Raw genomic sequence first — 13,561 nt, forward strand, 5'->3', positions numbered from 1 at the left:
AACCACCCTGGGGTAAAGGTGTTAAAGTGTGTGTCTGTGTCCGTTCTTGAGATTTTCACTTATGTGGACAATTAGGGTTCCAAGCTCCGCATCTATCAATCCAGAGAACAAGAGTGCAGGTGGTCATGCATAAGTACTGCAATCTTCATTGTAGTTCATGAATATTATCCCAAATATACAAAGAGGGAAAGGGTCCCAAAATAAAGAGGATCTCTCAATAGGTTTTTGATGTCCTATCTGAGAGCAGCATAATGCATTGTCAGAGACCATGATTCCAGCGATATATTACTTACTGGGCTGCTTACTGTAGTTTTAATAAACTGTTTTATTAGTTGCAGCTCTGCTAGTCCTCTCACTGATGAGCGTCTGCTATGTAGTCCGCCGTATTTTTTTTTAGCTCTGGTTATCATCTCTCTTCCACAGATTGGCAGCTTTGTCTATGCACAGTGTAGACGGAAATCTGCCAGTCTATGTGATGGGGGGGTTACAACAAGCTCATGATTAAGAAGACTAATAGAGCTGCAGCTGAGAATGCAGTGATTTTTATCAAGACCATAGCAAAAAGCCCAGTGACAAATTGCTGAAATTCGGTCTCTGTCAAATATCCAGTCACAGATAAAAGATGCTCAAGACGGTGGTAGCTGGACAAAGAGGCATCATGTGGTCCTGAGGCGCAGATTTTTCTTTCGGTGCGCATTTTTAGTTCTGTGTTAATTTTTACTCCATTTATTTTCTCATTGACTTTGTAGTTATATATATATTGTACGTTATATATCGTGTATGTTATAGATCTTGGTTAAAAAAAGTGTTCTCTCTCCTCAGTCTCGTAGGAGTCTCTGCGAAGACGCCCTCCTGAAAATCAAAGGTGTCATTAGCTTTACATTTCAAATGGCGGTACAAAGATGCGTTGTCCGTATTCGGTCTGACTTGAAAGCAGAGGTAAGATGTTATTCAGGATGGAGGCAGACTTGGTCTTCTGGATTACTTTTCTGAACGGTGTTTAGAAATCTACTGTCTCTATTCTCTAAAAAATGTGTGGCCGAAAAATCAAAGAGACGGATAATACAAATGTTAACAAAATAGCCCAGCAAAACTTCTAAACAGATTAAAGGTGAACTTCAGGTTCAAGGAACATCAGTGTCAGATAGCACCATCCGTCGTTGTATGAGCCAAAGTGGACTTCATGGGAGATGACCAAGGAGGACACCATTGTCGAAGAAAAAAATCATAAAAAGCCAGACTGGAATTTGCCAAACTACATGTTGACAAGCCATAAAGCTTCTGGGAGAATGTCCTATTGACAGATGAGACAAAAATGGAACTTTTTGGCAAGGCACATCAGCTCTATGTTCACAGACGGAAAAATGAAGCATATGAAGAAAAGAACACTGTCCCTACTGTGAAACATGGAGGAGGCTCTGTTATGTTCTTGGGCTGCATTTCTGCATCTGGCACAGGGTGTCTAGAATCTGTGCAGGGTACAATGAAATCTCAAGACTATCAAGGGATTCAAGAGAGAAATGTGCTGCCCAGTGTCAAAAGCTTGGTCTCAGTTGCAGGTCATGGGTCTTACAACAGGATAATGACCCAAAACACACAGCTAAAAACACCCAAGAATGGCTAAGAGGAACACATTGAACTATTCTGAAGTGGCCTTCTATGAGCCCTGACCTAAATTCTATTGAGCATCTTTGGAAAGAGCTGAAATATGCCATCTGGAAAAGGCAACCTTCAAACACAAGACAACTGGAGCAGTTTGCTCTCGAGGAGTGGGCCAAAATACCTGTCGAGAGATGCAGAAGTCTCATTGACAGTGACAGGAATCATTTGATTGCAGTGATTGCCTCAAAAGGTTGTTCAACTAAATATTAAGTTAAAGGTACCATCATTTCTGTCCAGGCCTATTTCATGAGTTTTATTTTTTAACAAATTCTGTGGAAGCATGGTTGAAAAGAAATGTCTGACTTTGTTCATTTTCATAGATTTTTGATCTATTACTCTTGTCAGATTCAAGTGATTTCTGTCACGATTGTGGGTTTTTCTGTCATTAAATGAGGGGTAATTTTGACCACGTGTGTAAGGGAACAAATGTTTGGTGCCTGTGTTATCCACGTGTATTGACTAAATTTTTTTTTTTAGGCTTTAGCGACAGCAATAGCATCTACCAAAGTGATGAAAGCGCAGCAAGTAGTAAAGGGAGAAGCTGGAGAAGAGGTAGGTCACATTGTCACTGAGCCTTCTATGGCTGGTTCAGGTTTTATCAGACATTCACTGTTTTGTTTTGTTTTTTACCAGATGGTAAAATTGGAAATGACTTTTTTGGCACATCTAGTTTAACGCTCTTCTGACATGTCATATCATGGGTCCGCTTTTTTATGAAGACTTAGGAGCTGAGCCTTCATCTTTCCTGGCTGTGCTAGATGAGGAAAAAAGAATCTGGGGGAAAAAAAAATTAATAATTCTAGCGTTTCAACTTTTAATGTTTCCTGGAATATGCAAAAAAAAATACAAAAAGCGATTAAACCATCGTATCTATCCCAAAATAGTATAAAGAAGAATTGTCAGTTGGCAATGCAAAAATCAAGTATTCACACAGCTCCATCAACCAAATGATGAAACCGTAACAGGTCTTTGAAAATGATGACACAAGCAAAACATTTAAACATTTTTTATTTCTTTATATGGATTTCTGCATTTTTTTTTCACCACTTGAATAATATTTAAAAAAAAAAAAAAAACATCTATCCAACTTTGGTATTGCCATAACTGGAGGATCATGTTTAGTAAGTCATATTTACCATACAATGAATACCGTGAATAAAAACCTGAAAAATCAATTGCGGAATTGCGTTTTTTTTTTTTGTTTTTTTTTTAATCACAATTTCACCCCACCTGAAATTTTTTTTCTGTTTTTCAGTTTATTAAATGGTAAAATGAATAGTGTCATTCAAAACTGCACCTCATTCTACAAAAAACAAGAGCTTCCTATGTTTGTCGACAGAAAAATGAAAAATTTAGTCCTTGGAATAAAGACTGGGGTTAATAATAGTGGTGGGTCTAAGCATCATTAGGCCTTATTCACTCATTATTTTTTTTCACATATGAGAAACTGGGTGAGTTTCTGGAAAGGTTTTTTCTGCTTTTCAGGAGTGTCATCCAAGTTTAAACAGAGATTAGTCTGATTTTCATAACTTTTTTTTCTCAACAAAAATTTGCTCCACCTTCGCTTATCTAACGGTTTGTGAAAAACACATGGATGGCATGCGAGTGCAGTTTCCTTTTTTTTTTTTTTTTTTTCACTGACCCATAAACTTGCATTGCAGAGTTTGATCCCACACTTGGGTTAATATCTGACATGTCGCTATGATTGTGAACACTCAGTCTGCAGAAAATCGCTGACGTGAACAGCCCCATAGACTATCGAGTACGAGTGTTATCCGTGAAAATCACAGATGGTGCTCATATCCAAAAAACTAATGTGTGTATGAGCCCTTAGTGTCATAAAAGTGAATCTGAAGCCCTTCCGCCTTTTTCCAACAAAGGCTCACACGTTGGTAAAAAAGCTTCATAAACGCGACATTCAATGTGACGCTAATCACTGTGTATTTAAACGTATTTAGCCTGTAGACTTGCATACGTTCTACCACGCTCCGTATAATTCCTCACTATTGATGACACCAGGAAAAAAGGAACATGACACAGTGCCTGCTTTTTTTTTCAGGTGTGTGTTACGAAAAAAAAGTTGGATAACAATCAGGGCTCTGGGGTCAGTAAGCGAAGTTTACGACTCCTTAATTTTTCCGACTTTCATAAATGGTAGTAAAATACAATCAGGCTTTTTCAGGCTGATATGACTGTAGGGCATGCCCAATAGTGACCATCTGCCCGTGGTCTTTAGCGGAGGACTCCAGTACTGAGCATGTGCAGCACAGAGTCAGACATTTTAAAGGGCATTGGAGCAGCAAAATGTTGATAATATAGAGCTCCCTGGTTATCAATTGGATTGAAGAATATAAAATATACGATTTGAAATGAAAATTAGTTGGTTTCAGAATATAACGTATAATTTTTTTTACTGTTTTTAGACTGTACGTATTGACTGTTTTTTAAAAAATTCCTTAGCGCCATGGTGCTGTACATGTGAAGATGGTTAACATACAAAATACACACATAAATTACAGTGAACGAACTAACAGTGACAGACTGGTACAGAAAGGAGAGGATTCTGCCGTTTCGAGCTTACAGTCTACAGTGTAATGGGAAGGAGACAGTAGGTCTGGGTGTTGAAGCCGGTCCGATGGTAGTTAGATGGCAGAAGGGCTATTGCTGGCCACTCGCTACACTAATACACCTAATACATTAATACACCTGAAAGTGCAGCAAGTGGGGTCAGAAGAAAGGCAACAGGGCGGAGAACATGCCAGGCAGCATTCAGACAGTATTAAACACCAAAAAAATCCCTTTTTCTTTAAATTTCAGACAGTGCTGGCTCTCGGAAGTGAATGCTGTCAATCAGACGAAGGACCCCAATATGCAAATAAGGAGGAGTGATGGTACACCAAAATCTAGGCCACACCAAGGGTGCACCGAAGCCTCTTCATTTCCATATGAACTAATTTATTTTTTTAAGGCACTGTTCCAATAACCGGTGTCTTACAGGGGCTAAGTCTCCTACAGCACTGTATAGCCTGTTTCAAATGTATTTTTTGCTTGATGGACTCCCTTTAAGGATGGATGGTAGGGAGAGGTGTGACAGCATTGGTCGAGAGAGGAGAATACTGCAATAATCGAGGCTGGAGATGATGAGGGCAAGTCCTAACATTTTAGTTGCTTCGGAGTTAAGGAAAGGACAGATTTTTAAAATTATTTTTTAGTTTGAGGTGGTGGGTGCATTTCTAATGACTTCAACTTCACCCAAAACTACCTCAGAGTCCAACTTCACAGCCTTGAACATGTTAAGGCTACATCATTTCCTTAACTGATGCTCATTACAATATATATATAGTAAATGTATGCCTTATCATGTCTGTCTGTAACCGAAATCTCGCTGCTCTGATTGGTCGCGGCCACAGGCGCAGTCTGCAATTATCAGGACGCAATAGCCACTGATCTCCCGACGGTTGCCGCGGGTCATCTCCAGGCGCACGGGCGTCAGCAGAGATGCCCGGCGCTAGCCGGTACCCAGGGTCCGGAGGAGAAGAGACTCCTCCGGACCCTCGGTACAATAAACGTGTAAAAAATAGAATTAAGATAAAAATAGTGATCTACTCACCTTCCGATGGCCCCCGGAATCTGTCCCTCCTCTCCACGCTGCTGGCATCTTTAGTGCCCAGTACTGGTTTGCGCGAAATACCGCTGATGTCGCGCTCTCGCGAGAGGACGTCAGCAGCGGTCTTTGGCGCAAAGCAGTACTGGGAACGGAAGATGCTGGGAGCGTGGAGAGGAGGGACAGATTCCGGGGGCTGTCGGATGGTAAGTATATCACTTTTTTTTATTTTAATCTGCCGCTGGCCATATTCTAGAGTACCCGATGCTTTAGAATCGGGCCAGCAGCTAGTTACATTAAAGATGCATAGTTGTTAATCAGAACTTGGAAATGTATTTTGAAAATTTTTTTTTTTTCCAACCATTTATGGCTAATACTGCAGTAAGCGCTAAAAAAATGATATTGTTTCTTCTTATTTTTGGAACACCCAGAGAAATAAATGAAGAGGGACTAGTATTCATGGGCACCTCTCATTTACAACAGCAGCATCACCGATGGTTTGAGAGTCTTCTGTTCTGCACGTGGGTGTGGGTCCCTGAAGGTGAGACCTGCATCTGTCAGACATTTGCAGCATATACCCAGAATATGCCTTTAACCCCCTTTCCGACATTGGACGTAAATTTACGCCGATGTCTGACTCGGTCCCTTTGATGTGGGCTCTGGCGTTGATCCCACATCTTTCCCAGCATATATCAGCTGTTTTGAACAGCTGCAATCCACCTGCTGCTATTAACCCGTTAAATGCTGCTGTCAAACTCTGACAGCAGCATTTAAAATGCACTTCCGGCAATCGTACCGGAAACCCACCCATCGGTGACCCCCTCCCTCCCACCCCGCCACATGTTCGCGGGTCACCGATGGGTTGGCATGACAACCAGAGGTCTCATGGAGCCCTCTATCGTTGTCACTGCTGGATTTCTATGAGCGCCATCAGGTGGTCAGCGCTCATAGCAAGTGAGGTATTCTGCTACAGTGGGGGAAATAAGTATTTGATCCCTTGATGAACTTTGTAAGCTTGCCCACTGACAAAGGCATGAACAGTCTATAATTTTAAGGGTAGGTCAGTTTTAACTTTGAGAGATAGAATATCAAAAATAAAATCCAATTTATTTGCATTTTGCAGTGAGAACTAAGTATTTGATCCGCTACCAACAATTAAGAGTTCTGGCTCCTACAGACCAGTTAGACGCTCCTAATCAACTTGTTACCTTCATTAAATACAGCTGTCTTACATACCATAGTCACCTTTATAAAAGACTCTTGTCCACAGACTCAATCAGCCAGACTCTAACCTCTACAACATGGGCAAGACCAAAGAGCTTTCTAAGGATGTCAGGGACAAGATCATAGACCTGCACAAAGCTGGAAAGGGCTACAAAACCATAAGTAAGACGCTGGGTGAGAAGGAGACAACTGTTTGTGCCATAGTAAGAAAATGCAAGATGACTGTCAATCGACATCGATCTGGGGCACCATGCAAAATCTCACCTCGTGGGGTATCCTTGCATGAGGAAGGTGAGAGACCAGCCTAAAACTACATGGGGAGAACTTGTTAATGATCTCAAGGCAGCTGGGACCACAGTCACCAATAAAATCATTGGTAGCGCATTACGCCGTAAAGGTTTAGAATCCTGCAGTATCCGCAAGGTCTTCCTGCTAAAGAAGGCACATGTGCATGCCCATCTGAAGTTTGCCAATGAACACCTGGATGATTCTGTGAGTGATTGGGAGAAGGTGCTGTGGTCAGATGAGGCAAAAATTGAGCTCTTTGGTATTAACTCAACTTGCTGTGTTTGGAGGAAGAGAAATGCTGCCTATGTCCCAAAGAACACCATCCTCCCTGTCTAGCATGGAGGTGGAAACATTGTTTTGTGGGTGTTTCTCTGTTAAGGGCACTGAACTACTTCACCGCATCAATGGGAGAATGAATGGAGCCATGTATCGTAAAATTTTGAGTGACCACCTCCTTTCCTCCGCCAGGACATTAAGAATGGGTCGTGGCTGGGTCTTCCAGCAAGACAATGACCCAAAACATACAGCCAAGACAACAAAGGAGTGGATCAAAAAGAAGCACATTAAGGTCATGGAGTGACCTAGCCAGTCTCTTGACCTTAATCCCATAGAAAACTTATGGAGGGAGTTGAAGCTCCGAGTTGCCAAGTGACAGCCCCAAAATCTTAATGATTTAGAGATGATCTGCAGAGAGGAGTGGACCAAAATTCCAGTCCTGACGTGCGCAAACCTCATCATCAACTACAAAAACATCTCACTGCTGTGCTTACCAACAAGGGTTTTACCACCAAGTATTAAATCTTGTTTGCCAGAGGGATCAAATACTTTTTTTCTAACTTTAAAAGGCAAATTGTATAATTTATACAATGTGATTTTTTTTTTTTTTTTTTTTTGCATTTTATTTTTTATATGCTATCTCTCAATGATAAAATTAACCTACACTTATAATTATAGACTGTTCATGTCTTTGTCAGTGGGCAAACTTACAAAATTAACAAGGGAGCAAATACTTTATTCCCCCCCCCCCCCCCCACTGTACATGCAGGCGATCTGATCATCTCCTGTATGTAGCAGAGCTGATCGGATTATAGCAGCTTCAAGTCTCTCATGAAGACTATTGAAGCATGCCAAAATTGAAAAAGAGAAATGTTTTTAAAAATATAAAGAATTAAATCACCCCCATTTCTCACCCCATTCAAAATAAAACTATTTGGTATCACCGCGTTCAGATCGCCTGCTCTATCAATAAAAAAAAGGATTAACCTCATCGTTAAATAGCGTAGCGATAAAAAGTCAACGCCAGAATTACATGTTTTGGTCGCCGTGACATTGCATTAAAATGCAATAACGGGCGATCAAAAGATCGTATCTGCACCAAAATGGTATCATTAAAAATATCAGTTCGGCGGGCAAAAAAATAAGCTCTCACCCAACCCGAGATCACGAAAAATGGAGACACTACAGGTATCAGAAAATGGCGCAATTTTTGTTAAAAAAAGAAAAAAAAAAGTTTGGAAATTTTTTTCACCACTTACCGTATATACTCGTGTATAAGCCGAGATTTTCAGCACATTTTTTGTGCTGAAAATGCCCTCTCGGCTTATACACGAGTCATTCAGCAGAAACCAGCGGGGGAGGGGGAGCGGCGGCAGGAGGCGGTGGCTGGGAAGTCATACCCCTCCTGTGCCTCGCTGAACGTCCCCTGCATCCCAGCGCCGACAGCTTCTTCCTGCCTTCAGCGGTCACATGTTACTGCTCATTAAGCTCATGAATTTGGACGCCCATGGGCGTGGAAGCATATTCATGACCTTAATGAGCGGTACCATGTGACCGCTGAAGGCAGGAAAAAGCGGTCAGCGCTAGGACAAGGAGGATGAAGGGACATTCGGTGACGGCACAGCAGGGTGAGTATGAAGGGGGAGGACTGGGGAAGGACAGGGGAAGCATGGAGGAGGATGGGGGCTGCACAGAGGGCATTGGAAGCACGGAGGAGGATGGGTGCAGCACGGAGGACGACGGGGGCTGCACAGAGGGCATTGGAAGCACGGAGGACAACGGGGGCTGCACAGAGGGCATTGGAAGCACGAAGGATGACGGGGGCTGCACAGAGGGTATTGGAAGCACGGAGGAGGACAGGGAGCTGAGCCATACATAGAAGGGGGAGCCGAGCCACACGTACTGGGAGGGGGGGGAGAGCCACACAGAGCAGGACAGGGATGAGGGGACAATGTACACCCGGCCAAAATTAGGGGCCTCGGCTTATACTTGAGTATGTACGGTAGATAAAAAAAAACTAGACATGTTTGGTGTCTATGAACTTGCAATGACCTGGAGAATCATAATGGCAGGTCAGTTTTAGCATTTAGTGAATCTAATAAAAAAGCAAAACAAAAAAGTGTGTGATTGCACTTTTTTTTGCAATTTCACCGCACTTGGAATTTTTTTCCTGTTTGCGAGTACACGACACGGTAAAACTAATGATGTTTTTCAAAAGTACAACTCTTCCCGCAAAAAAACAAGCCCATTTTGACCAAAAAATAAAAGTTATGGCTTTGGGAAGAATGGGAGCAAAAAATGAAAATGCAAAACCAAAAATACCTCTGGTCGTTAAGGGGTTAAATGTCTATTGGGGCTAACCCTTTAGTTTCTGCCTATTTTTTTATTTTCCTATTTTTATTTAATTTAATATGCAATTATACTTTGGGTTGCAGACCTAAGTACCGTCATCTAATCTATACTGGGAGGGGGATAGTTAGCCCGAGTAGCTACATTGCAAGGATGAAATCTGAAATGGCATTAGAAAAGGAAAAAAGCAGCACGGCCCCATCCTTTTCTACGGTTTCATGTCTTAAGTGGGGAACCTCTTTAATATGAACATTAATTGGCTTAATGAGTGTTTCTTTGCTGATTTTAATATTGTTATGAGATTATTAATGATGCCAAGTTCCTTACAGTTGCTGGTGCCATTTCAAGACACTCCTGTGGATGTGGAGCAGAACATCGATTTACCCGATTACCTACCTGAAGATGAAAGCCCTATGAAGGAGCAGGATAAAGCGGTGTCTCGCGTTGGGGCACACCAAGATGGCGGGAGCAGTTGGCTCAGCACCGCAGCAAACTTTTTATCAAGATCCTTCTACTGGTGACAAGGGCTTAGGGACTAAAGACTGTGAGACAGTTCCGCGAAATATTCTCAATCATCCCAGTGAAGTGCAATTTGCAATAAAATACTACACACACACAAAAAAAAAGTTTTAGCTCTCGCAACTTACGCTGTGTTTTACGTTGTACGATAGCCGAGCTCGTAACGCAGCATGGCGGACAAAGGTCACCAAGACGCGTTGCTTCAATTATTGCGTTTTGCCTCACTTTGTAAATGGGTCCACCCTTTGCTATTACACTGTCATGTTATAAGCCAAATAATTGTGATAGTGAGCACTCTGATATTCAGCCTTAAGGTTACTGGTGTGTTGTAATACACAGGAAGCGTCTCTTCACCTCGATACTCAGGACCGTCCATTCTCATTCTGGTTAGATATTAGTGCATGAACGCCTTTTAAGAAAAGTTTTTTTTCTCTTGCCTTATTTTATGGAAGGATTTGTTTCTGTGACACCTGCTACTGTCCACAGCGACGCAACCTCGTTGTTTTTTTTTTTCCCTACCAAAAACTTTCTAGATCTGAAAGTCTTTATGCCTTGTATGAGAATTTTGAGTTCTGCGCCGGTCTAGACTATTAGCGGACAACAGCGCTAGAGATATGGGCTGCAACAAGCTTATAGATGTTATAAAATCCACATATTCTCCGAATATAATCCAGTCCTACTGAGAGGAAATGATTTCGACAGGAGCCGTAAATATGCAAGGTTTTATCCACAATGATCTAATGCAGAATCCGAGAATTAATCTAAGGTCTTATGTTAGAATTAAGAACCACTATTGAAAAAAACAAACCATGAGTTCAAGATCTGCTGCCTGCTATATACCAAGGTGCCATTTTTAGAGACCCTGAATAAGAAGTACACCCATTTTGTCCCCCGTCATTGATGGAGGTGTTTTTATATGTGCAAATGTTTGTATTGAAAAGGAGGGGTGAAACATATGCTTTAGATGTCCAGATGAAACAATGTGATTGTATCTTTTTTTTTTTTTTTTTTTCTTTGTTCCGATGGACCAGGAGTTGAGTCTCGCACAACTTGATTTATGAAAGTTTCATCATACGGTTATTCTATCGTCAGAACGTTATCGCTTTTGTGACATAATGTTGTTACTATAGGAAAGAGTTTTTGGAAAAGAAAGAGTTGAGCAAATGGCGGCTTTGTCAGGTGGAATCTGCCTGAAGAAGTGCTAAAAATGCCAAAAAGAATGAACATTGCTCCATCTCTTTTCATTTCTTTTAAAAGCTTGAGGCTTCGCTAGCCAAAAAGTGACTAAAAGACGAGACATGTTCATTCTTCAGACGGCTTCTGTTTAGCAGCTCTTGCTGTTTTCTGTATTAAATGTGTTTTTTTTTAAGAAAAGGCGGTGGCAGAGCGAACACAGCAGACGTCAGATGCTGGCGTCTTCCTAAAAGTGGCTACTGCTTCAGATGATTCAGGTATGCTGGTGACTATAAGCTTGGGTGTGCACATACCTGAAGAGGGAAGGCCAAGCAAAATATTCTGTGATGGAGACCTGGTGTGGTGTCAACTCTGATAATGGACCACCATTTCTAGAATGAAGAGGCTTGATGTAGAGCTTTAGCACTAATTGAATTTTCAAAATCCAACTTGACCTTCTAAGCAAAAAGGGTTTTAAGGTAATGACCCTTTGCATCACCAATGTGATCTTCTGTCTCTGGGAGATGATGATATTGCCTGGTTTTTCTCTGAAGAGGCACTGTTACTCTTTTCCTAGCATGACTGTTGTGGTAATTACCCAGTAAAATAAGTAATTGTATTCCCAATAAAATGACAATGTTGGAGCATCTTTTCTTAAACTTTGCACTGTGTTCATTTGTCATAGTCCCAGTAGGAATAAATTAGGAACAGCAATGGGGTGCCACCATTGCAATCAGCGATGAGAATGTCTGTGTTTATGGATAATCCCCATCCCAATAGGCAGAGGTATACTCCTTCAGGAGGGATAGGAGTGGAATGGCATAAAGTTCTAAGAGAGGAAGCTTCAGAATTGTCATTCCATGGCTAATACTAACTCCTAAAAAAAGACCTATAAGGAGAATGGACAGAGCCACTGAAAGAGTACCTGTCACTAGATTTAACAATACAGGTTGCATACATTAAATAAGCACTCCCACTAACATTTTTTTCATTAATTGTGTCTGTGAATGTAATGTAGAGTGAGTGTATTAATATACTCGCCTACTGCCGTTCACTACATTACCTGCATGGTAGTGGGAGTGCTTCCTCAAATCGATCTCTCGGCCATGTTAGAATGACTATTAAGTTTTTAGAAAATTTAATCTCTCTTAAGCCAACAAGCCGATTGACAGATCCTCAGTGTCCCTCCTCCCTCTTGCTGCTGAGATCTCACATTGCTCAGTACAAGCTGAAGCTATTATGTCGGATGTGTGGAGACTGAATAAATGACGACTAATTGATTCTCACTCTTAAACTGGCCTCCTAAAATGCCAATTGTGAAAAAAAGGATTATTACAGCCATTTTCATACATAATTTCAAAGTACACCAGCGCCTATCAGGTCTAAGAGCTGTTTAAAGGGAACCTGTTACCCCCCAGGACATTTTTAAGTAAAAGAGCCACCTTCAGCAGCACTAAGGCTGCATTCTGTGAAGGGTGGCTCTTCTGTTTCTGACCCCTAGTAATGCTGAAATATCGATTTTTATAAATAGGTCCTCATACCTGTAATGTGTCCCATAGGTATGGTGTGTCCCCCTGTATCAGCCGCCTACCATCCGTCCATCATGCCTCTGACCTGTGTCTGGGCACCGCCCACCATCCGTCCATCATGATGCCCCTGTGCGTCGCTGCCTCCTCCTGTTTTGAATGCCGGGGCCTCTGCTGTGACAAGAGTTCTCGGGCATGAGCAGTGCTCGCTGCCCGAGAACCGACATCAGGCTATGGCGCCTGCGTGTTGCGGAGGCCCCAGATCCCGCCCTGCGGTGTGAATACATCATAACACAAGACAAGGGGCATGGAAGGATGGTAGGCGACGCCCAGACACAGGACAGGCATGATGGACGGCTGGCAGACGGCTGATACAGGGGGCAACACCATACCTATGGGACACATTACAGGTATGAGGACCTATTTATAAAAGTCGATATTTCAGCGTTACTAGGGGTCAGAAACATAAGAGCCACCTTCACAGAATGCAGCCTTAGTGCTGATGAAGGTGGCTCTTTTACTTAAAAACGCCCTGGGGGGTGACAGGGTACCTTTAATAATGTATGCATTTTATATTGTGTAGTCTGGTAAATATATGCTTTATTTTGGGAGTGTACATATTCTCATAAAAATCACTCTCACAGAATCTCTTTTCGACAGCCGTCTGCACAGAACAGTGTAAAGGTCTTCAGTTGTCTGAAATAAAGCACATTGCTATTGACCATATGTAGAACTGACTCTGGGTTTCAGTGTGTTTTTCTGTGTGTTGTGTAACTTCTGACCGTTTGGAGGCTACAATGGTATTGGTGAATTAGTTTATGGCTTTTTACCTTTTGAGATACAAATTGAATAAAAATACTGGTTGTTGGGCTGAGCACTTACCACGCTGCAGATGCTGGTAGTTTTGAATACAATGCATAATATCTTTGGCTGAATGACT

The 13,561-nt window shown here is 41.9% G+C and overlaps 1 protein-coding gene across 2 annotated transcripts in view; it reads left to right on the top strand.

Moving 5' to 3' along the window:
* Positions 1–13,358, top strand: part of ARMC1 (armadillo repeat containing 1) — a 41,505-nt gene extending 28,147 nt beyond the window's left edge. For both annotated transcript variants that reach the window (XM_073583921.1, XM_073583922.1), the window contains exons 5-7: positions 823–939; positions 2,140–2,214; positions 9,733–13,358. In XM_073583921.1, coding sequence (XP_073440022.1) covers positions 823–939; positions 2,140–2,214; positions 9,733–9,924 — 384 coding nt within the window. In that variant the 3' untranslated portion in view covers positions 9,925–13,358. The remainder of the gene's footprint in view (positions 1–822; positions 940–2,139; positions 2,215–9,732) is intronic.
* Positions 13,359–13,561: the final 203 nt, after the last annotated feature.

Source organism: Dendrobates tinctorius, unplaced genomic scaffold, assembly GCF_039654945.1.
Source record: "Dendrobates tinctorius isolate UK_male_01 unplaced genomic scaffold, ASM3965494v1 ptg000082l, whole genome shotgun sequence".
In the NCBI taxonomy this organism is placed as follows: Eukaryota; Metazoa; Chordata; class Amphibia; order Anura; family Dendrobatidae; genus Dendrobates; species Dendrobates tinctorius.